Source organism: Aythya ferina, assembly GCF_964211825.1.
Source record: "Aythya ferina genome assembly, chromosome: 2".
Taxonomy (NCBI): domain Eukaryota; kingdom Metazoa; phylum Chordata; class Aves; order Anseriformes; family Anatidae; genus Aythya; species Aythya ferina.
Window position 1 is genome coordinate 21,929,338 of NC_140297.1, and position 26,589 is coordinate 21,955,926.

At 38.6% G+C, this 26,589-nt stretch overlaps 1 protein-coding gene across 1 annotated transcript in view; it reads left to right on the plus strand.

The window, feature by feature from the left end:
* CUBN (cubilin) overlaps positions 1-26,589 on the plus strand; it is a gene marked incomplete at its 5' end in the record, with an annotated part of 138,717 nt that overhangs the window by 54,948 nt on the left and 57,180 nt on the right. The window contains 6 exons of the mRNA XM_084510519.1: positions 6,648-6,829; positions 13,469-13,643; positions 15,333-15,514; positions 21,737-21,893; positions 23,136-23,252; positions 25,515-25,628. Coding sequence (XP_084366645.1) covers positions 6,648-6,829; positions 13,469-13,643; positions 15,333-15,514; positions 21,737-21,893; positions 23,136-23,252; positions 25,515-25,628 — 927 coding nt within the window. The remainder of the gene's footprint in view (positions 1-6,647; positions 6,830-13,468; positions 13,644-15,332; positions 15,515-21,736; positions 21,894-23,135; positions 23,253-25,514; positions 25,629-26,589) is intronic.

The window sequence follows — 26,589 nt, forward strand, 5'->3', positions numbered from 1 at the left end:
AATACAGGCAAATATATTTGGGGACACATATTAGCCCTTTGAGAATGAACAAACTCTTGCTAACAGGCTGGATGTTGCAAAGATGGCTTGCTAGTTGAATGCTGTCCTAAAAAAAATAAAAAAAAATCAGGAGGCCAAAAGGTCAAAGGTCTCTCAGTGCAAAATTACACCAGTGACAACTGTCACTATCTGAGAAGACATATTTCCTAGACCTGTCACTTACCTTATTAAGCAATGTGTGTGTAGGCACTGGCTGCTTTATATATATATAGATCAGTGTTTCGTTGGAAGCTTGCTCATCAGGCTGCTTCATTGTTAGTAGAGCTTATAAATTTAATTGGCTCTTCTCAGCATAGTCAAAATTTGTGTCTGCTGTTCTATTTTCTGTGTCACATTAACTCCCCCTTTAAAAAAAAGAAGCAGAGCACACTGGTGAGAAATGAATAATGTAGCCCTAAAGTATTGCTTTTTTCCTTTGCCACCATCTTCTTTCTGTTAGATTTCCCTAGGGAACCATAGCTGATGGACAGGGAGTGGAGAAATCCCACTTAGTGCATGAGAAGAGCAGTTTTCATTATACCAAGTCCATATTTTCAGAAGATGAAAGCTGTTAGAACACATACAATAACTAAAGACTGTTTTTCAGTATATTTGCAGGTAGAATGTGAAATAGTTTGTTAGTTCTTCAGGGAAGCATAGCAAAAACATGCTAGATTAAGATGCAGAAGCTATTCACTGCAGATATTTGCCAGACATCCATTAGGATTGCTGGAGAGAATATTGCACTGCAGGTCAATCAGCGAGCTAAGGCCCAGATTTCCTAAGCCTGTATCCTAACTCTGTGGCTGATTTCTTGTGTAGCCTTGGTCAAATCACCATTAGTTCAGTTTTCAAAAATGACTATTCCTTTTCAGTGTCTTTTTGTCACGTTAAGTCTGAGATGCACAGGGTATGATCTTTTCAAGTCCTGAGCGGTTGCTTTGAATTGGGGGTGTGCCGGGTTGAGTCGGCTTTTTGTCTGGCTATTAAAATATTAAAATAGCCAGACAAAATAGCCAGTCTGGCTATTAAAAAACATGTTCTCTGTGAGACATGATGGTGAATTAAATTTTGTTCCTTCAACTAATATATAAGTTCCTGACTAATATACATGTATAAAAATAAAACCAAATTTTTAGTACAATGCTTGTTGTTAAACTGCCTGAGATGCTATCAATGCCTGAGAGCTAGAAAATGGCCTTTATGAACACTGGCAGCTGTTACAGGAATTGTGGACATTCAGTATCTTGGAGGATTCAGCTCCTGTTTACATGCCTAAAAGCACCTTTAAGTCCCTGGGTCCCTGTAGTCTACCTTTATCTAATATCCATCTCACTGATATCAGAATAGAACATATAGAAGAAAATACAAGAACTCAGGAGACTGATAAAACAATAATAATGAAAGCTACAGAAGTAATTAACAAATCAGAAAGGAGAAAACAAAACAAACAACAACAACAAAAAAACCCACGTTTTCTCAGTTGAATTTTTAATCTCTTGCATAAACCTTCATAATAAAAATTTGCACTTGCTCCTATGGATAATATTCTATGAAATAAATCTACTCCAAAGAGTAGATTGATTTCAGAATCAAATCCAAGTCATGCTTGCAACTGTTAGTATAGTGCAGACTCATTCTGTACTCCATTCTCTGTACAGAGACTCACTCTGTGCAGGCTCATTCTAAGTGCTCAATCAGTTAATGAAGCTACAATCAGTTAATGTTTACTGAAATATTTCAGTATGAGCACAACAAATGGAACAACCCTAAAACCTTTCATTTCCCTAACTCTGACTTTACAGGAACAGTGTCAACTCACTTTAAGCTTTATGGAAGGGACTTTTCTAATGTGTGGCCAAAACACAGCCATGAATAAATCTGAAAACCTTGCAAATAATAGAGGTTTCCACAGATTACTACTTCTGTATTCATCTATAATTATTTATGAGAATAGGGATTCTTCTTTGGTTAATGAACACCATCTGCTAAGCAGACAGGCACTAATATGGTCAGACATCTATAAATCATCCCTTGCACAATCTTCAATGACTACTAATACTTTAGCCAGAGAAAAGCAAAAACACCAAATGCATGTTTCCTGAGCTTTCTATTTGTTGACTGATGTCCTAGCAACTAACACCAGGTTAGGTAGTTGTTTTAAACATTTTTCAAGGGAATTCCAAGACCTTTACACTTCTAAAACAATATTTTCCCTCCTTTTTTTTTTTTTTTTTTTTTTTTTTTCTCAGTTTAACTGCAAGGCAGAAGCTTCCAAAAATGACTGCAAAAAAGTCTGCAGAAACTAAGCATATGCCATAATGCAGTTCAGCTGCACTTTTCCACAGTGCAGCTGTCCATATAGCTGTCCATATACAGCAAGACCACGCATTTCTGTGCTGTGAAATTTTTTTTCAAGATATTCCACTTGGATCAGAATAGTTTCAAATTCACTGTTGTTTCACTGAGACCTGAAATTATGCAGCAATTTAGAAGTTCTGCCTCCTCATTTCTGTTTATCCCTAAACACCAATATTTTTTTTCCTTTGTTGTCATATACAGCAAAAACTCCATTTATGTGAATAGAAGCAAAATATAATGTGATGTTTACAGACAATGTAAACACTGGGAGAAGGTTTGTGTTCATTTAATGGTGATTAGCTGAGATGATTACATTATAATTTAAACTTTTCCTATTTCAGCATCTGAGTAAATAGGCAGGCTGTTTGTCTATGAGTTACATTCTAGGTCAAATAAAAACTTATTTCATTGCTTGTTCAAAAAATAGGAAAAGGATAGGGTACATAAAACTGTGTGCTGCAAAACACTGGACCAACATTTCTCCTGCTTTTTCCTCTTAAATGCAAAGTCTATGCATATAAACACTTATATTTATGTGTGTAAAAATATATGCATATACATATATGTGTATATATTCAGCCTGAACACCATTTAAATGAATGTAATTTCTTTGATATCTTTTCTGATAATTTGAGCTATCAGCCAAGGCAGATTTCAAAGCTTAAGACAAGCATCTCTGTGGAGAAAATTTGTCTTCATCGGTAATGTACAAACAATATGAAAAATACTTATAGATTAGTTTTCCTTCATTGCTTGCATCTGTGGTGAAGTCAAAGAAAGGGATAATGCTATGAGAACTTTGTGGCTAACCAAAACAGGGAAGATATTGAATAAATTAGGGATCGAATTCTAAATTCACTTCTAAAAAATTAAATCTCTGAACTATTTTTGTAAGTATCGTGTTAAAATCACGTGTCATCTATATTTAAAAAAAAAATATGGCATAACAGAAATGATTCTTATCTCATCCATACAAGAGCAGAAACATAATATAGAGGCTTTCTTCCAGCTGGCCAGAGAGTTCAGGTATTACATTTCTGCTCTGATACAGAGGTTTCTGCTCTCATGTGCAGGTCAGTCAAAATAGTTCACATATTTGCAAAGAACAGTGGGTCCTTTTTTCAGGTGTTATTCAGTGAATACCTGGGCATAAACTCAAGCAATTTCAGTTTGCAAACAACCAATAAGAGATTGGCAAGATAAGTTCTGCACATTCATTGTAAGAAACGAATCACAGAGATCTGAGCTTTACCTCTGCTTTTCCTTTTCTTTAAAGAAAACCTTTCCTGGGAACATTTGTAGTTGGAAGAAAAGAAACGGCACATTAACAACAGTTTGATGTTCTTATTCATGGGCTTCACATGCCTCATCCAGAGAATATTGATTGGGCTCAGAGAAAATATAAACCACTCGTGGAGAGAGCATGACTAATCTGAACGCTACCTGCAGGGGCTACGGAAAGCTCTGGGCCATAAACTGCAGCACACAAGCTCTCTGAGCCATTTTGAGTTGAAATTTTAAAAAAAAGCAAAAAAAAAAAAAAAGCTTTTGTGGCTATCAGGAAACTCTTAGTAGGAGAAGCTGACTCATAGCTGCTTGTTTGGTTTTAAAATGTTCCCAGCTTTCTTCAGGCTGAGATAAATAGCAACTGGCTTTGTTCTCGCCTGCTGAAACTTCCCTGCCTCCCCATCCGCACCCCCTCAGGAGCCCAGCCGTGCAAGTCTGCTCGTTGGGAAATCTTTCTGTTTCCCAGGCTGGCAAGGCGGCCTTCCCTTCTGCTCTGTCCTCAGCAGCTGTGTCATTCCTGCTGCCGAGGGAAAGAGAGTAACTCACCCTGCAAACTCACTTGTAGGACTCTCCCCACACACATTTTTTTTTCTCCCTATTTTTTTAAAAAAAACAACAACCTAGTTTCCCTTGAGGAATATTAAGCCATTTTCTGAAGGCACTGGGTGAAAAAAAAGGGATTGTGATTTACACTGAAGCTGCTTTCCTCTCTTTCTCTCTGCTGAAGGTTCCTGGATAGCAAACTCCCAGGGGCATAGCAGGTACTTGATGGTGCCAGCAGGCTTCAGGGAAGCAATCGTACTACCTTTTTCTATTGTTTTTGTCTCTCCAGAGGGATAGAGATTGGTTTCAACTACATTTAGAGGATTATTTTACTCCTTGACTGAGACTTCTGTAGCTTGACAACAGCCTCATGGCTGCAGGGCAGGCTGCAGCGTGGCAGAGCATCACATGCAGCAAGGTGGGGAAGAAGACAGAAAAGAGCTAAGCTTGTGTCAGTTCACCTGTAGGGTCACCCTAAGCCATGAAAAGGCCTTTCTGGGCTATAGACAACTGTTGTTCAATTGTGGGTATTCTTGGGTTTAAAAGGCAGTTTTCCTGTGAGCACTGGATAACACAGTGTGACGGAGATCTGTGTCACACAGCTGGCATGCCTGGAGACATATTCCTTGTGTTTGAAGTTAGATGGTCTAGATTAAACCGGCCTCATATTGCTTTCTTCCTTTTTAGAAACACTGCTCTTTCCTCTCAGAGATTTGCATTTTGAAGTCCTAGAAGGCATCAGAGCCAACTGTGGCAGAGTCAAACTCAAGTTTTTAGTGAGGAGCATGGTGGAGATTATGGCAAATGCTGCCAGGGATTAGCAGCCACTCTTTCACAGCTGTAATTTTACCACAGAAGGTGCTAAGAAAAGTATTTGTGTTTAATTGAAGATCTTGATTTATAGCTTCCTGAAGAAAAAAGGGTGTTAAGGAGAGCAACTAGGAGAGTCGAGATACCTTGTTCAAGTAATAAACTATTCATAGATTTAATAGAGATTAAGGGAGTCTTGCATTTCTGTGTGGATTAGTGAGCAGATCGGGGGGTAGTTTATTGGGTTTATGTTATAAAATGTTTCTTCTAAATAAGAGCTCTGATACTATCCATCACTGCTGGCATACCACAATTTTTGCCTCAGGGAATATACAGCTCATGGTTTGTTAGCTGGTTCTATTAAGTATTTTGGGGCTTTTTTGCTGTGTGACAGAACCTTCCCTCTGGAGATGAAGCAAGAGAGATTGATGGAGTGTGGGCTTTACTTACAAAGCTCGAGTGACCCCATAAAAGCTGTGTTAGCAAAAGATTAGCTAGTGCCTAAATGAAGCCCTTGAGGCCCTATGGTGTGGAGAGAAACAAAATGCTGCTGCAAGACAGAGCAACACACACATCAAGTCAGAACAAATGCAAAGCTACTTTGCTTTCTGCATGTGATGAATACACAGCCACTCCACTGGCTTCCGCAAAGGTGGTGTTTCGTGGTGAATGTAGCTGACCTTAGTTTGTCCTGACACTGGAAAGGACTCTTGTGTCTTCTCACCCTGCTGACACCTGCACCGAGGGACTGGGTCAGTGATAGCATCTTCCCAGGAAACCAAATCAAAGGAGGCAAGTACAGCATTTATATACGCATAAATGCTGTATAAAACTGCAGCTTCGTGTGTTCCATCTACTTTGTGCTGTCAAATTGGGGCCTGTATTTGGTCCGTTGTTTGGTCCATATGATCTAGTTTATAATATGCAAGAATTTTATCACCTAAGGGTCTGGTGAGTGGGGTTGGGGCAATAATTTCTTATCTGAAAATACATAACTTTTCAAGAATGACATGTCTGACAATTGCACAGTTACAATTCAATGAAAAAGAATGTTAAACCCACCAAATGTCAGAAAGGCAGTTCATCCACTGTGACTTGGCAGCTGGTAATCATGTTCAGTGGGCTGAGGGAAATTACATTGTCTTTAATTTTATGATTTCTAAATCAGTGGGAAATGGCATTTTTACAACAATAGCAAGCCCTTCCCATGATAACTTAGTCTGTGTATTCATTGAGGTCAGTAACAGCTAGGGATGGATCTGATTCAGCTTTTTAGAGCCAACGAAACAAAGTTAGAGGCCAAAACAAAAAGTGTCAAATATTTTTTTGCTTTGTGCCTCAGTTTCTTCAGCTGTAGAAGCAGATGCTTAGTCGAGAAGCAAGAAGCATGGCAAAACAGAGGGTGAAGTGCTTACTGCACAGGCAGGGCCAGCAGGCTCCTGAATTTCTCCTCCCTGCTGGACTTCAGTTCCTCTGACAGAGAAGACCATCAAGCCCAGTATACACACTTGTGCATGAAATTAATGCTTATGCCTATCCTCATTACAGAGTTGTCAGTGAGGGTTTCCAGAGCCCCTCACTGACAAGCTGCTTTGCTCTTTTATCAGGTTGTGGAGGAGAACTCTCTGGCACTTCCGGATCATTTCACAGCCCTGGCTACCCCAACACATATCCAAGCAATAGGGAATGCATCTGGTACATTCACACAACGCCTGGTAGCAGCATTCAACTGACCATTCAGGAATTTGACATTGAATATCACCCAAACTGCGACTATGATGTTTTGGAGGTAAGAGAATTAGATTTAGTCTCCAAAAATACACAAATTATATGCTTTTCTGTCTTCTGCAGGAGCAGAAGAAATAGTCTACTGCAATTGCTCATTTCTGCTGTGGTTAGGGCTATGTTTCACAAATGTCACAAAAGCCACAGTGCTCTTACTTCTTTTTACTTTTATGCCTTTGGTGTTGGTATACCTTAATAATGATGGTAGCCTCTATATATTTCATAACATGAGACAAAACTGTTTTGAAAAACTCACTCTTAAAATGTCCACCTTTTAAAAAGAACTGGGTAAAAATAAATAATTAATTAAATAAAATAATTAAAGAATAGACAGTGTTCTAGTCATCTTAGGATGGTAGTACGAGGGGAAAAGAGACCTCCCTTTCTAAGGGCTTACTGATCTTTAAGAGACCCAGACGACTGGATGGTCTTTTTATATGTGACATCTTTGTGTTTCTGTTGGGAAGCAGCTAGGTGACCAATTCCTAGCTGATAGACTTGAATAGACTTCCATTGTAGAAAGAAGGGAAATTATTTTCAGGAAAAAATTGTTTAGATGATGGATTTTCTAGATGGCTCTCACTAGAGACATTGGATATCACTAATGGAACTGTTGGGTCTTTTGCTGTTAATACATGGGTGAAGTTTGAATCTTTCTAATGGGCCCACAAGATTGATCAAGAGATCTTGTATTACTTTGCCTCTTCAACTCTTCTGGTAATGTGATGTGAAACTGGCATACAGCTAGACAGCACCTGTCTGTACTCACTGCTGCCTATTCTTACCTTTGTAACACAGATTTCTTCAGCCTATGGTCCTTAGTGCACACTCATCAGCAGCATTCCTGGAAGACTTAACCCACATCCCAGGGCAGGTCTTAAGTACCCGATGGCCAGATTGATGATTACAAACATTTGTAATGAGTAGAAGAATTGTAACACCAGCTTTCTGGCCCTAAAATGGGCTTCCCCAGCTTAGCAATGAAGTTGAAGTCTTGATCAAATGGACACTGTATTTTGACTATCCTAGTAACTTTGGGGCTTCTGTGGGATCTGGGTGTAAGGAAGTTGTCCCATGAATTTTTCTTCAGTAGCACTGTCAAGTATAACTGTGTGCCCCATTGTTGACACCAATCCCTACAGGTAGGTGTCCTGTTTTGGCTGTTTTTTGTATTGATGAAGTCTGTTGCATTGCTCTCTTGCCCAGAGAAATCCATTAAATAGTCAGAAAATCTGAGGCTACTATGTTTGACCATTTCTTGAATAGTACAAGGACAATGTCTTTGTACTCCTACAGGTGGTCACCCAGGAACAGTCAGAATCTGTTGAGATTACAGATGGCTGGCAACCATATGCTTAACTTTTTGACTGGGAGAGGTGCTGGCCTAAAGTCTAACAAATGGGTCACCTGACACAATTGCTCAAACAAGGTGTTTAAGAGCATCCTACAGCTTTCTGCTTCATGTCTCTGACCTTAGGTTTGGGGTTTTCTTTCAGATTTAGTTGCTATGCATTACTTTTTTCCAGCCCCCTCATTCATCAGCACAGATGCCCACCTTGCTGATTGAATTTTCCTGCACTTCTGCACTCGGAACTGGCATGCCTCTGGGTTATTTGTCTCCTAGCCTTGGCTCATCCAGTTCCCAACACCTGTCTCAGTTCTGCTGACTGATAAACTAACATAAATCAAATTACTGAGGAAGATTGGTTCATGTTTTAGTGCAAGATCAAAGGTTCTGTCTGGCAGTGAATAGTTTATTCTTCCAAACTGCAGGCATTTGGTAGAGGTTTATGTAACTTGCCACATATATATTTTCTTGCTTTTGTTATAAAATTGCACATTTGCAGCATGATTGATATAGTTTTCACAGAACAAACGATGACTCATTTTAGTGGAAAAAAAAAAAAAAAAGAATGTGATTAACAATGTGTTTTCAAAAGCTGTTCTATCACGTAGTCTTCTTTTCTGTAGTTGTCTACATACATCCAGTCTGAAAAGCACACACATGACAGTTTGGAGAGTGCTAGGAAGAACAAGGTTCCTGGTATGCCTTTGACACACACCATGTTTCAACGACCACTAGGGTTCCATATTTTTTCACCCTCACACTATCTTCCCAAGAGTATCCTGTCTATCAGTTCTTTGGGTTTTAAAGTCTACATTTTTCATAGTTAGTATCCTGATTTCACTTCTTCCTTATCTCTGAATAGTGAGTTCTACTGCTTCCTGTTTTCTTTCAAGCCAAATAACTTTCCAGTTTTAATAGGAAGTCAAAATCAGAGCTAAAGTAGCACTGCACCCTCCTGTCCCTCCCTGTCCAGTTAATACTCTCTACTCTCTGAAAGAAGAAAACTGCTTTTAGAACATTGCAAAAGATTGTATTCTTTTCTGTTGTTCTTCCAAAACATTATCTTGCAATAAAAAATGTTCCAGTAATTGCAAGGTTTGGTGACCTAGACGCTCTTAGCTTTTGCTTAGAAACACCCTCTTCCCTTCCACCTGGCAGAGAATTGTAGGAAAATTCCAAGAGATCTTTCCCATCGCAGTACCTTTCCTGCTGGCTTTATTCTTATACCATAGTTTTGTGACTATTTCTCTCTTGCACATTTTTCTGATGTATATTAATTCTTGTAAAACGTAGCCAGTCTCCCTTTCCTTCCCTTTGACATTGCTTCCTAAACGAGCTGTCCCTTTCATGTCACTATCCCTTTCCTACCATATGTTTCACTAAGACAAGTTACTAAAAAAAAAAAAAAAGTGTAGGAAATCCTCAATTCTGCATACTCAAGAGCTTGAAAGGTTCCCCTAAGCGTCCTTCTTGCCTCTTTCATGAAACAGTAGCAGTCTGTCTTTCTGTCTTCCCTGCCAGATTCCACTCCTTTCACAAACATTTAGAAGCAATTTTAAAGTTGTTTTTAACTGTTTTCTAGAAATGTTTTATAGAAATAGAAGCCATCATTTTGGATGCAATGAAAGAGTTAAAAATATTTTTAAGAGCTTCTATTGAAAACACATACAGAGAAAAATGACCATATGTTGTTAAATTACCACATATGACCATGTTGTTAAATTATGATATCTTTTTCTTAATATTTACCAGGTTTTTGTAAACTATAAATATATGCTGACACACCAAGATGTAGCAGTGAGCTGAAAAAGAAAGAACCCACTAGGACCAGGGAGGATGGTCTCAAACTAAAAGATGATAGATTTAGACTAGACATTAGGAAGAAATTCTTCACTGTAACGGTAGCGAGGCACTGGAACAGGTTGCCCAGAGAGGTTTTGGATGCCCCATCCCTGGATGTGTTCAAGGCCAGGCTGAATGGGGCTTTGGGCAACCTGGTCTAGTGGGTGGCATCCCTGCCCATGGCAGGGGGTTGGAGTTAGATGATCCTTTAGGTCCTGTCCAACCCAAGCCATTCTCTGATTCTATGAACCCTGTAAACCTAAGAACCTTCCAGATCTTTACCAGATGCTTTGGTCTTCTCATTTCTCCTCATAAAGAACCAAGTATTAACATAAGTTGATTTTCTGTCAAAGCTGGGCTTTCTCTTTGCTGGCAGTTATATCTGAACAAGGATCAGTTTTACTCCCAGAAAATCTGTGTCATGAGGGTGACCAACCACATAAAAACAGCCTTCTGTTGCTCATAACATTGGAATGCTGACTGTTAACAGTAAATGGAGCTAACGGGGCAGAAGCAAATGATAAGAACAGATTAAAACCATGGGCTTTATGACAATGTCCTGCATTCCTGCTATGCCATCCAACTTTATTTTATCTCTGGATCAGTTGCTGTGATCAAACTAAATGTTTTTATTTATATTTTCATTTTTATCTGTTTGCAGCTCAGATATCCTGTGACTCTTTGTGAACCACACCCTGGAATTCATTCTTTCCATCAATCCTCTTTTCCCTCTTTTTTTTTTTTTTTTTTTTTTTCCTTTTTTTTGTCATGTGGTAACTGTTGGTTTTCCTCTTTGTAGCCAAAAGTAACATTTTATTGTTTTTTGTCATGGAAACACTCAAAATTGTTTTTGCTCCAGCCCTTGTGAAACCATCTGATTAATCGAACCAGCATAAGGGAGTAAAGAAATACGCTCCGAAGTGTAAGGAACATGCCTTTGACTAGCGCTCTTTATTTTGAAATTGTGCAGAAGGCTGTTGCGGAACAGCTAACAATGTAAAGGAAACCCACAGAACTCAGATTCCCATCCGTATTTCCTCCCCATCCTAAATTCTCTTCTAACAGCCCAGTTTTATAAGTGTTCAGCTTGGCCCACGCTTGTTTCTGAGGTAATACCAGAAATCAGCAGGGTTTATGTCAGAGCTGGGTTTGGTCTCCTTGCCTGTGGTGTGCAGATGGCTGCAGGGAGCACCAGGGGTGGTGGGAGAAGCTGGCCCATGATGCATATTAGATGCATATTAGAAAGTCCTGCTGTTTCCTCTACCACATAGCTTCTCTGGGCAGGTTTAGCTGATTAAGAACATGTGTTTCTGCTAGGTCCCATGCTGTTACTCTGACACAAAGAGATATACCACAAAAGCATTTTAAAATTCACATTTTGTACAGACTTCTGACAAATGCAGTTATCATTGGGCCTCACAAGCAACCCAGCAGTGACATTTTACTGAAGACACTGAGCTTCCAGCAGACAAGCATGCTTCTTTCCAGGACTGTGACTCCTTCCTTACAGTCTTAATCTGAGCTGTGGTTTCAGCCGTTCTGACTTCTGAATGCCTTGAGAGGATCAATTGGACAGAAGAGCCATTATCCATTCAAGCCGTGCAGACTCCCTGCAGAAAGCAAAAAATTGCTGGTTTCAGTCAAAATTAAAATATTTAGGCTATTAAGCCTGTGTAATCAGCCACTAAAATAAAATACAGTTTCTGAACATCTAAGAGACCATGGAGAAATTAATTCCTTCTTCTGGGGGTGGAAGCTTGAGCTTTTAAGTGCCACATAACCCTGGAGTCACTCAATATTTTTTTCCAGTTAAAATTTCTTTGTACTTCTAATGGCAGGCACTGTGAGCAGCTAGTGTGCACACAATCAATGAAATTACATAGCAATGCACTACACTTATCCCTGGAGATGGTGGGACTAGTTCAGCTATTTGTAAGTCTTGCTCAGATATTTAGATTGGACAGAACACAAACTTCTTCCAAAGTTTAAAAGTTTCTGGCCAGAGCTTATTAAAATACTGAGTTTCCTCTCATCCAGAAGGGATCAGAGGTGAAAGGGACTTATAGAAGGCTGGTTCTTACAGCACTGTTGCTTTCTGAGAGAGATTAATGGATTGCTTTTTTGACCTTTTTCATGTTTGAGAGACTAAGAAAATATTGGTGCAGATTTAGGATGCTACTAGTGGGAAAATCTTGATGGGATCTGTTGATCTGTCTTCTTATTCCCTAGTTTTGTTGTTAGAACTTGCCATTCTCTAGTTTATCTTTAGGATTTATTACATAATATATGCTGATACAAGCAAAGTATCTGTTATTGCTCTACTTATTGATAGTTCAGTTGCTGAAGGACAATAGCACACTCTTATTTGTCTCTGTTTAACAATTTTCATATTTGAGGTTACTGTCAAGCTGTCTTTTGCAGCTGTTGTCTCATGAGGGACATCCCAATGTAAGGCAGACCACAGTCTCAGGTGAATTTCATTAGCATGCAACAAGCCACTAGGCACCAAAATCCAGTCTGGTTTTGAAAACTGTGCTGAGCATGTGTGTTTTCTTCAGCGGTGTGAGGGAAGATTGAGGAAGAAGAGCCAGTTCCACCAGTTAGAAACGGGCTCAAACTAAAATCCTACATCCCTTCTGGAAAACAAAAAAAGGAGTAACATGGCTCCAGCGCTGCCATCTGATTCACTTGAATTGGTATAAAATTTAATATAAAGTACACAACACTGCCAGTGATGTTCAAGAGAGTTGTGATTTTCTGGTTTATAACTGCCTGAGGTACACTTTTCTGAATAAGAAATGCCAACTCTTGAAAGTCAAAACATATTTTTTTTCTGTGGCAAATATATGATACTTATCCTAGTTTCCGTAGAGTATTATTAGATTGTAGTTTACTTGACCAAAATTCTGTGGCTTAGATTTTGATTTCACCATTGAAGTCAATAAAATTTCAAAGCTTTTTGTTTCAGTAGAAAGCAATGAAGTTTAGCCTCAATTTAAAAATTAATAATAAAAACAAACAAACAAAAAAAGGTCTTAACTGTGCCTTTAAACATAAGGGGTGCAAAACATCAGCACAAGTTCCTGAAAAATAAATACAGTTTGCCTGCACAAGCACCAAAAAATATATATATATTTATATTATCCCCACAGAAACAAGGAGCTAACTGTGGAGTGATGGAGGAAAAAGAATGTAGCAAAGCCTCAAAGCAGAAAATTCTTATTTAATGCAAGGCTGTTTTGAAATCATCCAGTATTTTGTACTTGTTTTGATGGTCCAGACGTCAGGTAAACTTGCAGAGAAAATAACTTTCATGGCCACTTTACATTTATGAATGTGGAATCACTTTCAATACTTACAAGAGGTTTTTTTATCCTACCTAAACATTCATCTCATATTCTGCATGTCAGACAGCCTCTCTGAAAATGTTGACATTGTTTCTTCCATTTTTAGGTCTATGGTGGCCCTGATTTCCTCTCTCCTAGACTAGCCCAGCTGTGTATTTCAAGATCAGCACAGAACCCCCTGAGAGTCTCCAGTACTGGCAATTCGGCTGTAGTCCGTTTCAAGACAGATGCAGCAGTGACTGGGAGAGGTTTCAATGCCTCCTGGCAAGAAAATCTGGGAGGTGAGTGTACCATGAGAAATTCAGGAAGTTTGAGAATTGAGGGTCAGCCACACGAGCATGAGATTAAAAGCTAAAGGTGAATTGAAGTGTTACTGGATTTGGTCACACTAAGAGATATTGGAAAACACCCAGAGAAAATAAATGAGAAAGAAATCATCTAACTAGCTCAAATCTAGGCCTACATAAATTTTTTGTTACAGCATACCTTGTTGGGGATTTCTTCTCTACAAAATTAATCAAGACATTCCTGTTATCAGAAAAGAACGTTTGCATGGCAGCAATTCCCCCTCCCCTCACAAAGAGTCATGTATTAGCTGAATGATTAGCTGAATTAGCTTTGGTTTCAAATTATGAAGTGAAAAATATCTGAAAATATGGATTTGCTTGGAGTACTCAGTGGACTCCACAAATATTTGGAGTGATTAGTAAATGCTTGAACTCTGTGAGGTTCATCCATCCCCTGTGTGATTATTTGTTCAAAGCCTTACTGGTAATCAGTGAAAGACGAGACATGCTTAAAAGATCCAACCACATGTCTCTACATGGGAGTTCTTATGAAAAGGCTAATTATCAGTAACTAATTGCAGTGCAAAGTGAGGAGAGGCAGATTTTAATTCTTGCATTTTGCTTGATTAAGCATACTGATTCATTCACTTGTCAAGGTTTATACTTTTCCATTCTCAATTTGTGAGAAAGGCACAAGATTTTTTTTAATAAAGGGACAGTTTACAATAGTCCTTTGAATTAATCCCCTTCTGAGATCCGGCGGCTTATTTTTTCTAGTTAGGCCCCCTGAAGCTTTCTCATCTCTTTACATCTTGCCTGTTGTACTCCAACCCCCCTCTAGCCTCTAAATACCCTCTCACCAGAACACAGTAACACTGTAGTTTTTATCCTTATTCTAGCAGGCTGTCTCTGTCTCCAGCCATCCCTATGTATTTTACCCTCCTCCATCCCTTTACAACATAGAAAAGTCTATTTGTTTGTGTTAGTCCTATTGAAAGCCCTGGCACTTCCAACATAGGAGCCATCGTTCCTGGCTGTTCAGATATTCACGAGCACTGGAGCATGTTCTGGTTATATCTGGGCCTGAACTAGAGTCCTCAGGAAGCCCTTGGCTGCATGGATCAAGAAGCAGAAACTTGAAGCTTGCAATTATTTTACTGCTCTCCGGGAAAGTGGAACTCCTAACTGTCTTGATATTTTCAGACTTTTTTATTCTTTTTTTTTTTTTTTTTTTTTTTTTTTAACCCCTGTGCTCAGCTAGGCCTTGTCCTTACTCTCTCAGTATGCTAGGTTAGCCATTGTCACCTATGTGGAAAAGGTCTAGGGCATTCATATGAGTGCTATTTTAAATAGCTTTTTTAATATCTCAGACAGAGGAATACCAGCACCCGTGTTTCAAACTTTGGGACATCTACTATCCACCCTGGGGCTAGAAAGGAACATTACTCTAAAGCTTTGTTGTTGCATATTCACCAATAGTGATAAGGTTATTCTTTCCTGGTAATCATTTGCCATTGATTTTCACTGCAAACAGGGCCTTGCAATAGTTGGAGCACTCATTTTGCACAAGTTTAATGCAGAAAATATGAAGATGAAAGTGTTCTTCCCTTAGTTTAAAAAATAGAAGTGAATCTCACTAAGGATAAGAGCTGTTGTGATAAAAACTGTTTATGTCTTTTTCAGGCTGTGGTGGTATTTTCCAAGCTACCAGTGGGGAAATCCATTCTCCAAACTATCCTGAGCCTTATAATAACAACACAGACTGTTCTTGGATTATACAAGTTGACCACAGCCACAGAGTCCTATTGAACTTCACAGATTTTGACATTGAAGATCACCATTCATGTAACTATGACAACGTAGCAGTAAGTAACAATAGAAATTTCAAACATTTCCTTAATGAGTGTGGTGAAATGCTTGCAAAAGAGGAAGCTTACTGTGCAATTTAGTCTGCAGTTAGTTTCAAGCTGTTAGTTGCATAGTCATGTTCTGTTTATTCACTGACAAGTTAAGGCTCAAATTTAAAGTTTTGTAGTTACGGCTTCCCTTTGTTTCACCAGCGAGGCAGACTTCACAAAAGCAGAGCTGCATTCTTCCAGGTTCCCACATACAGCTGGAAGAATCTTTTCTTGAAAGCAGTGCATGCCACATCCTAGCACCACATTTTTCTTTTAGGGAGTGTGTTCTAGGTATTACTTAAAGAATAACCCTATATATAGATGGCTGTTATGACACCCTTTCCCATTTTAATTATAGTGCACTTTACCACAGCTTGTTCTAAACCACAGGACAGGCTACCCACGTATATGGAGCAGATTGACTGTTCTCAGGACAGAGAGAGGGAGGTCTACATCCATATGTAAATTGTGTGGTTTTATCTGTGCTTTATATGGCTGGTTTCCTTTATGTTTACCCTGTGTGTGTACAGGTGCTCCTTAGCTCTCTAAAATTGCTTCATTAGAGACACTGCTCTCTTAAAAGCTGCACATTGTTACTAGTTTGTGCGCTTTTGTTGATGTCACGGAAATTCAAGTTGCTGCAAAACCAGTGCACAACAACTAAGAACTCTCCAGTTGGCCTTTTGGGAGCAGGGACATGAAATCTTGACCTTAGATGTCAGATTGCACTTCTCTCAGTACAAAGGCATGCGTGATTGGTAGCAGTCAGATAAAGCACAGTGGCTGTAGCCCAAAATCCAACCAGCTTTCCTCTTCTTGATAAAATATCATTCAGACGGAACTCAATTTGGCAGGAACTGAGACCCTTTTGAAAACGGCACCAGTTTTAACAGCATTGCCTTGTAAAGCTTATTTGTACTAAAACAGAAAAAAGGGAAATGTGTCCCCCTTTTGCTGAGCAGAACTGGAGATTTCATTTAACCACAAAGCATCGTTGTACAGTAAAAGTTTCTTTTTTTTTTTTTTTTTTTTCTCCTGGTTCTGAAGCATAGGGAAGTATGGTTATGCCATTTTATTTAATAATTTAAATACATCAGGGTAATTATTGAAAGGGAAAATCTATTGGAAAAATATTTCAGTCTTCTATCATATCACACCAAAGTAGAAAATAATATTGCCTGACAAAAATATGAATATTTTTTAAAATAAATAATAAAAATAAAAAGCAAGACCAAACAAGATAAACACAAAAACATACACACAAAACAAACAAACACACTACCACAAAAAAAATAAAATAAAATGAAATTAAGGGCTAAGTTCTGAAAAGACCTGATATGCAATTTTGTTTTATACCTGATACCAAAGAATGTATCTATCTATCTAAATACTCTGTAGAGTACTCAGCTTTGTGAACTCTTTGCAGTTATAGACACAGCTCCTTAACCTTATAGGCTGGATGTGGGCACTGGATTTCTAGTCATTGAAAGGTACAAGTCCTGCAGCTGGCAGAGGAAATGGCTTTGCACAAGGCAGAACTTGAAGTACAGCAACATGTCCTTTCCTCTACTGTCTTACAAGTACCTGATACTTGCTTCTGCTTTTTGTTTTGCTGGGTGAATGATGGAAGAGGAGATTGCTGATCAGCCCCAGCTGTGCAAACACAACTGAGGCAGCAATGTGAAAGGGGAGGGAGATGCAAGTTTAGTGCAGGCATCGATCACGGCTCACCAAGCAGAGGGTAGTTTGAAAATGGACATGGAGAACGTTGATTTGAAACTAAGAGATAACAAAGGGCTCTGGGGCATGAGGCAGGGAACAGCTCTTCAGCCCCAGTATAGGTGGGTCAGCAGGGCAAGAAGAGAGTGGGTGGGATTTCTTTCTCGGTATGCCAGTGAGCTGAAAATTGCTTGTTTTCAATGCCTGGATGTGATTTGTGTTCATCACATTACAAGGCTTGGTATATGCTTTGCATGATTATAGGAAAACAGAGTTAGGGTACAGAGATTGTCTGAAAGTAGTTAAGTGGATGTATGACTGTGAACGGTTTAGGAATTGCATTCCAGAAGAAGCATAAATGGAAAATATGGGCAACTAAGGAAGCTGGTGGATTGTTTTTCTCTCTCTAACATAGGAACAATTACTGTGTATGAGTAACACAGTGGTTCCACCCTTTTATGTTTCTGAATTTTTTACTTATTGACATGGATTTTATTTGCTTTGTGAGTTCTCTTGGGTCTCCTCTCCACCCTCGAGAATACCAATGTCCTTTTCCTTCATCCTTCCCCTCCTAGACCCACTCATTGTGCCTCGTGTTATGACTCAAGATGTCATGCATAGCTGCAGTGGTGTTTGCCTGTTCTTTGAGCTTCTTCCTCTGGTTTCTGCCCTTATTTATTATTTCTTCTTAAATATTTCTACTGTAAATTATTTTATATGGGAAACACGTGAAAATGTATTTTTTTTTCCTGTAATGTTTTCCATTGCAAGTTACTATGTGAGCAAAATGGAAGGGGCAGATATTCATGTCTGCTGCTTCTTGGCTTTGTTGCAATTCCAAAAAGCCCAGTGCATTTTTCAATTCTGCTCTATGATTTCACACGTGAATATGAGCAGAACAGGTCTAGGTTCAGCCAAAGTAATTTTAAGCCCATAACTGTAACCCGTGGTGTAACTGCTCTGAGCTCCCTCTAGAGTAAATGGACGGAGTGCACAGAGAGTAGTCCAGGCCACCAAAAAGCACGTTCACCGTCCACTCCCTGAATGTAGGTGGTTCCTGTTTCTGTACTTTATCAGTTCTCAGAACAGATGAACAGATCTTCATCTGTTAAATGTGGGGTTGTAGCTTTGTCTTCCTCTGGTCTCCTACGTGCCTTGGTTATATTCTGCAGAAAGCCTAAGGTCTTTGAGATGTTTTGGTGTCACCATGCATAAGGAAGAAATATTTGATTTCTCTCTCTGTACCAGTCTTTCTATCTGGAGAGTGTGTCTTACATCCAAAAAAAATAAAATAAAATAAAATAAAATTGTTTCTTTGAAGGAAAATAGAAGAAAAGAAATTATGAACTTATAGAAATTCCTGTATTTTTTGGCCTGATAGTTGAGCAGTATTCTAGCTGATGGTATGCTAGAAGAGCAGGTCAGCAAGTGTTTCAGTTATTTGGAGACTCTGTGAAGATACGGCTCAAAAGACATCACTTACAGCACAAGGCACTGAAAAGGGGTGGGAGAAATAGTTGTGTTCAGTGCCTTGATTAAGTAAATGTTATTTTCCTTTCCTGTTGTAACAGGAAAGGAAACAACAACTAATACAGGGGACTGTAGAAAAGTACACTTCTGGGAGCTAGAGAGAAGGTTATGACTTGCTTTATTCCAAATGCTGGCAGAGACGATATTCTAAGAGAGGGCAGCTAGAACCCCCCTGTACAGGGAGGTTTTTATGGCTGAGAACACAAAAAAAAATTTTTTTTGTCATGTGCTTTTGAAAAATGCAGGACACATTTCAGCAAGGTGGCAATGAATCATGCAGTTATGTTCATTGTGTAAAGGGAAGAGAAAAGCAAATTGCAGCTACACACGATATAAAGGAAAACTTGGCTTTTAAGTCAGCGGATGCATCATTTTCCTTTACTCACACAACCACAGAAATGCGTTTCTCAGATGTTTTCAAAATAACTTTAAGAAGCTGCAGAGAGACACAACTTTCCTGAACTAATGTGTGAATGTTGTCGTTTCTGATCTGGACTCAGGACTAAAATACTCCCTGCAAAATAGTTTAAGCTAATAAATAGGAAGTGAGCAAAAATGATGCAGCATGGATAAAATATGCGTGTGCAAATTCTCCTACTTAACTTGCAGCAGCAGCTCTTAGAAGTTGTGGCAGCTTGGCAGATACATCTTGCTTGGATCAGATTTTTAGCAAGTATAAAGGCTAGGAATTCTTTCTTTTTTTTTCGAAGGAGGAGACACTACTATTCTTCAAGCAAGCTGCCCAGAAACAGCAAATACACTTGATTTAGAAAATATTCCTCTGACTTCATGCTCTTCTCCTAGTATTACCAAAGAAAGACTTCTTTCTTCCAGAAAGCTCTTGGAATGAAATGTCTGCTTAGTCTCTGACATTACTCACTCTTAATATCCTCCCTAGTGAGAAAGCTTAACTATTAGAATCTCATAACAGTCCATGTGTCAATGTTCAGATCCTCAGCTGTGCAGAGCAGCACAGATCATCAAAACCAACAGTTTGCATGAACTGTAATGAGGCCCTCTCTCTGTTCTCTGTCAGAGAGCAATGCTTATTCTCAACTCTAGCATTCAGATAAAATTGTCTCACTAATGTCCAGGGAAGGACAGTACCTTAATTCCTAAGGGTTATTTCCTTAGTCATTGCTTTTTTTTTTTTTTTTTTTTAAACCACATTCCATGGCTTGTGGTTTTTAACTCCAGGCAATCTGATTTATATACAAAATATATGTACAGTGGAAGAATAAACATTGCACAGTGCGTATTAAAGAGCTTACAGTGATGAGATGCAAAGCGAGAAGAAAAGGTTGAATGAATGGATATCATGGTTCTCTTTACAAGGTAATCATTTGTATAGGCATTGCAGTACACTTAATACTCCGTCACAAGGTCCCACACAGCTTGCTAGTGTTATATGCCTGAGGGCAAATGTTTAATTCATGAATACTGCATTGGCTAAGTAGGGTATGCCAGTGGATTAAACAGGAGTTTTGTCCTTTGTTGCTCAGCTCTGAGGTTTATTTGGGACAGGCCGCCTTTTTCCCAGCTAATGTTTTTGTACTTTTTTTTTTTTTTTTTTATCTAATGTGCTCAGGGTCTTTTGAATACTGGAAGCAGAAACATTGCATTGTGTTATACAGTCTAGCTGATTTTTATTTTTTTTTAATTCATCCATGCTATGTTGCAGAGGTTTGCTGGGATATGAGGCATTTGAAAGCAAAGGAAGAAAATATTGATAAAAAGTAGATTTTCTTCTAACCCAGTGCCATTATTTTGCTCTAAGTGGGGTTTCATATAGCTTTTAACATCCTAGCAACTATCTTTCAGTAGTCTCACTATCATTCTTTTTTTCTATTTTGCTATAGGAAGCTGAGTCACGGGTTATACTAAATGGCGTGCTTGCAATCATGTAGGACATTAATGCTGAAACAGGAATTTAAGTCAACTCTTGCTGCTGCCCAGTGGCCAAAAGCTTTTCCTCTGTGGGGCGTGCAACTGTGCTGATGCCTCCAGTGCTCATCACTGAGGGTGGCCCATGGCTCCAAACACAATGAATCATGTCTGCTGGAGTGCTGCAGAAGATTAGTGGGGCACTCTGAGCCATTTTTCCCTCTTGTTGATGGTGGTTGGTTGGTGGTTATTTTGTGTGTGTGTGTTTTGTCTTTGTTTTTGTAATTTTGATGTCACTTCAGATAAAACTCATTGCTTTTAACTTCACTATTCTTCTCTTCCTGATTTTGAAACAAAGAGGAAGGAAACAAAAATATCAGCTGTAAGGGAAAAAAGAGAAGGAAGGCGTTTGTGGTAAAATTAAAAGTGAAGTTTTATAAAACCACCTTTGCTGCCTTCCTTACTTTTTTTAACTGTTCTTTACCCTCTACCTAAGTAGCACTTCGCGTACATGTGTGTAATTCAGCACACTAAGGCCATTATAAAGCATAGATATATGGACTCTTACACTTCATGCTGGGTACGAGTATCTAGAAACCATAACACCAGTGTCTGCTCTTTTTACACGCAGTCATAGCTCCTACTATTGCACTAGCTGCATGTCAGAGCCATTTTGGAGGTCTCTATGGTGGTAAGATTTAGGATTTAACTGAATAAAAACTACACAGGAATTCATTTTAGCCATTAACAGATGAAAATAAATGTATGGGATTATCTGGACTGTTAAAGTAGGGCTGCCTGCATACCATGTACATGCAGAGGAAAATTGTTGCTTGATGCATTTGCTTTATAAAGGTTACAGTAGCTTCAGCCTGAAATACCTGGATTTTCTGGAAATACCCACATAATTAAGGTGCTATGCACAGGTTGATTGCACTGCTCATACCAGGGCTATATCAGAATCAAAGCATATGAAATATAAGATAGAGTATAAAATAAACGTATTCTCAAAATGCCTATTGAAACTCAGTATTTTATTTAACCTTTTTGTGATAGGTGTTTGATGGTCCTAGCAATGAAGCACCTCTTCTTAGAAAACTCTGCGGGACACAGCATCCTACTCCTATCACGTCCTCCAAGAATCTGATGTATGTCCGGCTGCGCTCTGATTCAACCATCCAGCACAGGGGCTTCAGTGCTCGTTTTACTGAAGGTAATTTCTTAATTTACATAAGCATGTATTTAACCAATCACCAATTAGTTTGCATTAGAGACAGTCTTTCAGCATAGCTGACACCAGAAGAGTTGCTTCTGTACATACATCATACCAGCGTGTATCTTTAACAGCACTGATTTTTTAAAATTATAAACTAAAGAATTTAAAATCTAAGGATCATCTTAGATTCTTTGATTGGGAAAAAATTTGCTTTTAATAGAAAGCCATCCAGGATATGTCAGCTGCTTCTTATTCCTCTTCCCTTGAGGGCCATCTACCCATAATGTTTTTCTTGAGAAAAACATGCAACTGGCAGTTTCCCCAGTCCTACTGGCAAAGTCAGATTTTATATGTCTATCCATGCATGTGAATCTGAAAAGGTATAAAGCGATTTTGTGTGGTGCTATTGATGAAGTCCATGGATTCAGGCCTGCAAAACCTGCCAAACATCATGTATCCAATTTGTGGAGGACTAAATGATATTTTCCATGGTTTCTTTTTTAATACAAAAAAGACTCTAATGTGACAGAATCTTTCATAACATTACATACTATTTGATGATTGATTATATTTTTTTCATAATAACTTTGAAAGTGTATTTTCCTCCAGATATAATCATTTAGTTTTTGCAGAGAAAATCCATTTCTCTGATTGTTTCTTATGATTTTGTTTCACTATATGTTACTACTTTAGCACCTAATTCTCCACTCTGCTGTATAAAGCAGCTGTGTGTTAAACTCGGAACTGGGGTTTTTATGATGAGTCAGTATGCTCAGAAATCAGACATGGCAGCATTCAGCACTTAGCCAAAGTTACACAGTCAATCAAGCTCTTACATATGTGCAACATTTCACACAAATGCTGGTTTGTTGATGCACCTCACAAAAGGATAATGCCAACAGAACGGGATGCTTTCCTTGGACACTGGAAATCTCTGGAGAGTTCTTACTATTTTTTTCCTGTCTAGTTTCCAACACAGGGAAATAATCAGATAAACAGGTATACGATTGGGCTACCCTGAAAAAAAGTTATTTTGGCCCCAAGGTTGCTCTTCTTGGCTATGAGGTATTTCTTGGCTATTTGTTTTTTCTACAACTTGCTGTCTTGAATTTTATCCTCATTTCAAATTGCTATAGGATGTTATATTTTACGTATCTTTGCCATGCAACCTAAGATATGTGTTTTATATATACAAATAATTATCTATGTGTATATATGTGTATGTGTTTTATTCTAAAGCATGTGGAAGTTTCATAGAGTCAGATGCAGTTGGGGCAGCAATTTCCTCTCCTCTGTATCCTGCCAAATACCCAAACAATCAGAACTGCAGCTGGATTATTCAGGCTCAGGAACCATGTAAGTAAAAACATCTTTTATAGTTAGCTTGGATGACTAATATCCTCATCTTCTTTTCTATAGTAACAATAGAAAATTCCTCCTTTATTTCTCTAGGAAGTTCTGCATCCTGATAGTTGGAGAGAGAGTAGCTCTCATAATATGTCCTAAATCAGATTTTGCTGTAAAAGGTTTAGGGTATTGTGAGGTAAACAGTTGACAACTTTATCATCATAAGTGATTTACTGTGACTCAGGTGTTGAGATTATAAATGGTGAACATTAAGTGAAGTTAGATTCATCCATGAGAAAATATAGGGCTTATATATAATTAAAGCACTTGTGTTTAGCTGAGATTATTTTGGTCTGGATTTTTCATACTAGTGTTGTGTTACATCAAATCTATGCTGTTAACAAACAAATTAAAAAAATAAATAAAATAAATAATGAACAAAGGTATGGAGGATTTTCAATTTAAAATGCAAATCAAAAAGAATACAAATAAACTGGTTTCATGTGTATACATATACCTTCAGTTGTGCCCGTCAAATTTATGACTGATAGTAAAGCACCATGCATTTTCCATCAGATACTAGTATTACCTTTAATGCTTACTATTTCCTTTACATTGTATAAGTTTCCTTAAAAATATGTACAGTTGGGTCATAGTATCCTGGTAACGTGATTTAAAAGTGAATGTTTATTTTAATAGCAACTACTGAACCTGAGTTGTTCATATGGTATCTAGCCATTGTTATAAATCTGATTGGAACTTTCTATGATTTTAATAAGTTTATTTTATTTAGTTGTAAAATGAAGGTCAGTCTGCCAAAGAAAACACTAAACCAAAAATCAGGAGATAAGCAATACTTTTTTAAAGCATAGTTTCTTATACTAATACACGAAAAGAACACCAGCAAAACTGTTCCCCGCCTATATAACATTTATTTTTAAAGGCAATCTTTTCCTGGATACAAGTTGAAAACTCGTACATAATTGTTGACTCCTGATTTACATCAGCACGAAAGATCAGAAAATCCTTCATAAAAAGTAGCCTATCTATGTAGTGATCTCACCCATGGGTCGGTGGGACCAGTACATCCCACACGTTCCAGGTACACGTGGCATTGTTATGCCAGTTGCAGTGTTACAGGGTAGACACAAAATAGATTTAGCCAATGGCAAACGAGGGCAGAGAGCTCTTGCTCTGCTTTTACTGAAAATGCCAAATCTCCTGCTCTTGCCCCCCGCTGTGTTTTTACTTTTTATTTTGTGTCCCGAGGACCTGAATTGATAGCTGTAATTGATTGACTGGACCAGGACACAAAGAGTGCCCAACACGTGGATTATGCGGTTGAATGCCAGTCCGTGGCACCCTGCTGAATGCAGCGCCTGGGTCCATGTCTGTCATCTCAGCTTATTCTAGCTAATTAATTGTAGCCCAGTGAGAAGCAAAATATTTGTGTCAAATTCAGACTTGCTCAATGTGGGAGAAAGCTTAGGTATCACCTAAACCATGAGCCCCTCTTTCTGACCTGCTTGCACTGCACAGGTGCTCTGAGGCCAGGACTAATTATTGTCACAAACTGGCATTGAGAAAAGCCCCTATTCTTCCTGTTGTGACTTCACCTTCATTCCTGTTGGACAATCAAAAGCAATGTGAGAGTCAAAAATACCCTGGGTCAGAAATCCTCTTTTTCAGGATGTAGCCTGCAGTCTGAGGGTGTGGAAAATCCAATTCCAGACAAATGTAGCTGAGGGTAGTTAATGATCCTTTAACCAGTCCAATTGATGTATGTGGAATGTTACAAAACGATGAAAGTCCGTCTCTTTCTAAGCCTGGAGCAGGGCAGCATCAGTTCACATTTTGTGCAAATCTATTGTATAGATCACAAAGGGACAGAAGGTCACAGACGTGTAGGAATAAGTTTTGTTTCTGAATGTGTGAAAAATTTCCATGCTGTATTTGCAGACATTTTCAATTTATAATGAAGCTGTTCAGATGTTTGCAAATTTATGTTCATGTCTATATGTATAATCACATGCTTCTAATATTAATTGTATTAGAAAGTACTGAAATTTGAAGTGATTTTCTAGAACCTTTGCAGTAAGGATTAATGCACTTCCATGAAATTCACTCCACATGTCAAGTATGAAACTAGTTAAAATGTTATGCTTTATGGGGACTGACTGACTTCAGAAAAAACAGTACATTTGTTTACACGTAGTTATTTCTCCATGAAATGCCAAACGCCTTTTAAAGTTTTTCTCTTTCTGTTGCCAGTCAACCACGTCACGCTCTCCTTCACTGATTTTGCTATTGAAAGTGATACACAAAACTGTACAAAGGATTTTGTGGAGATTTTGGATGGGAATAACTATGAGGCTCCTCTTCGAGGTACTGTAACATTGTCTTGTTTATTTCATATATAGGATTGCACCCAAAATAAGCAGGTTTTTGTGAGTGTCTTCCTGCCTCAAAGATATATTTTTTTTTTCCAGTGGCCAATGTAGTCAGAGGAGACTATGGGTGAAGGGATAAGTCTTTGTTGAGAACAGCATGGTACTCTCAGGCTCTGACTGTACCCCTCTGCTCACTTGCAGTGTAGCATTGACTCCTGCTGCCTTTTCCTTCCTCTTCAGCAGAACAATACGGGGAACCAAGCAACTCAGTTTAAATTGAATTCCAGGTTAACAGTACAAGAACATAACGGATGGCTAGCCCAACTCAAGGGCTCTACAAACTCTTCAGAAGGGATAGGCTAGGAAGGAGAGGCAGGGGGTAGCCCAGTATGTTAGGGAGGATTGCCACTCTGCAACTGCCTCAAAGGAGGTTGTAGCACGATGGGGCCTGGTCTCTTCACCAGAGCAACAAGCGATAGAACAAGAGGAAATGGCCTCAAATTGCACCAGGAGAAGTTTATGTTGAATATTTGGAGAAATTTCTTTAATGAAAGGGTTGTTCTGCATTGGAATAAGAAATAAATGGCTTGTAACAGTGAGCAGAATTCTTTTTTTTTTTTTTTTTTTTTTTTTTTTTTGTCACCTACCTTTAGCCTTCACCTGGCAAGAAGGACCAGAACACTATCTGCTACCTTTCTTTTTCCTTTCAGATGTCTTTCTGCTAAATCATGACTCATATTCTTTATCTCCATGTTACAGTCCATTGAAGGAGAACTGGTGTGTTATTTCTCAATTGTTGTTTTCATCAGAAACAAACTGAATGAAATGGGAACTACTGGCAGACATATTTGTTGGGTTATTTTTATAAATTTAATTAGGCTGTAATTTCTGGATTGAGTGAATGCAAAAGAACTCAATGGCAGGATAGCCAGTGACTTAGCTAGGGTGCCTGAGGT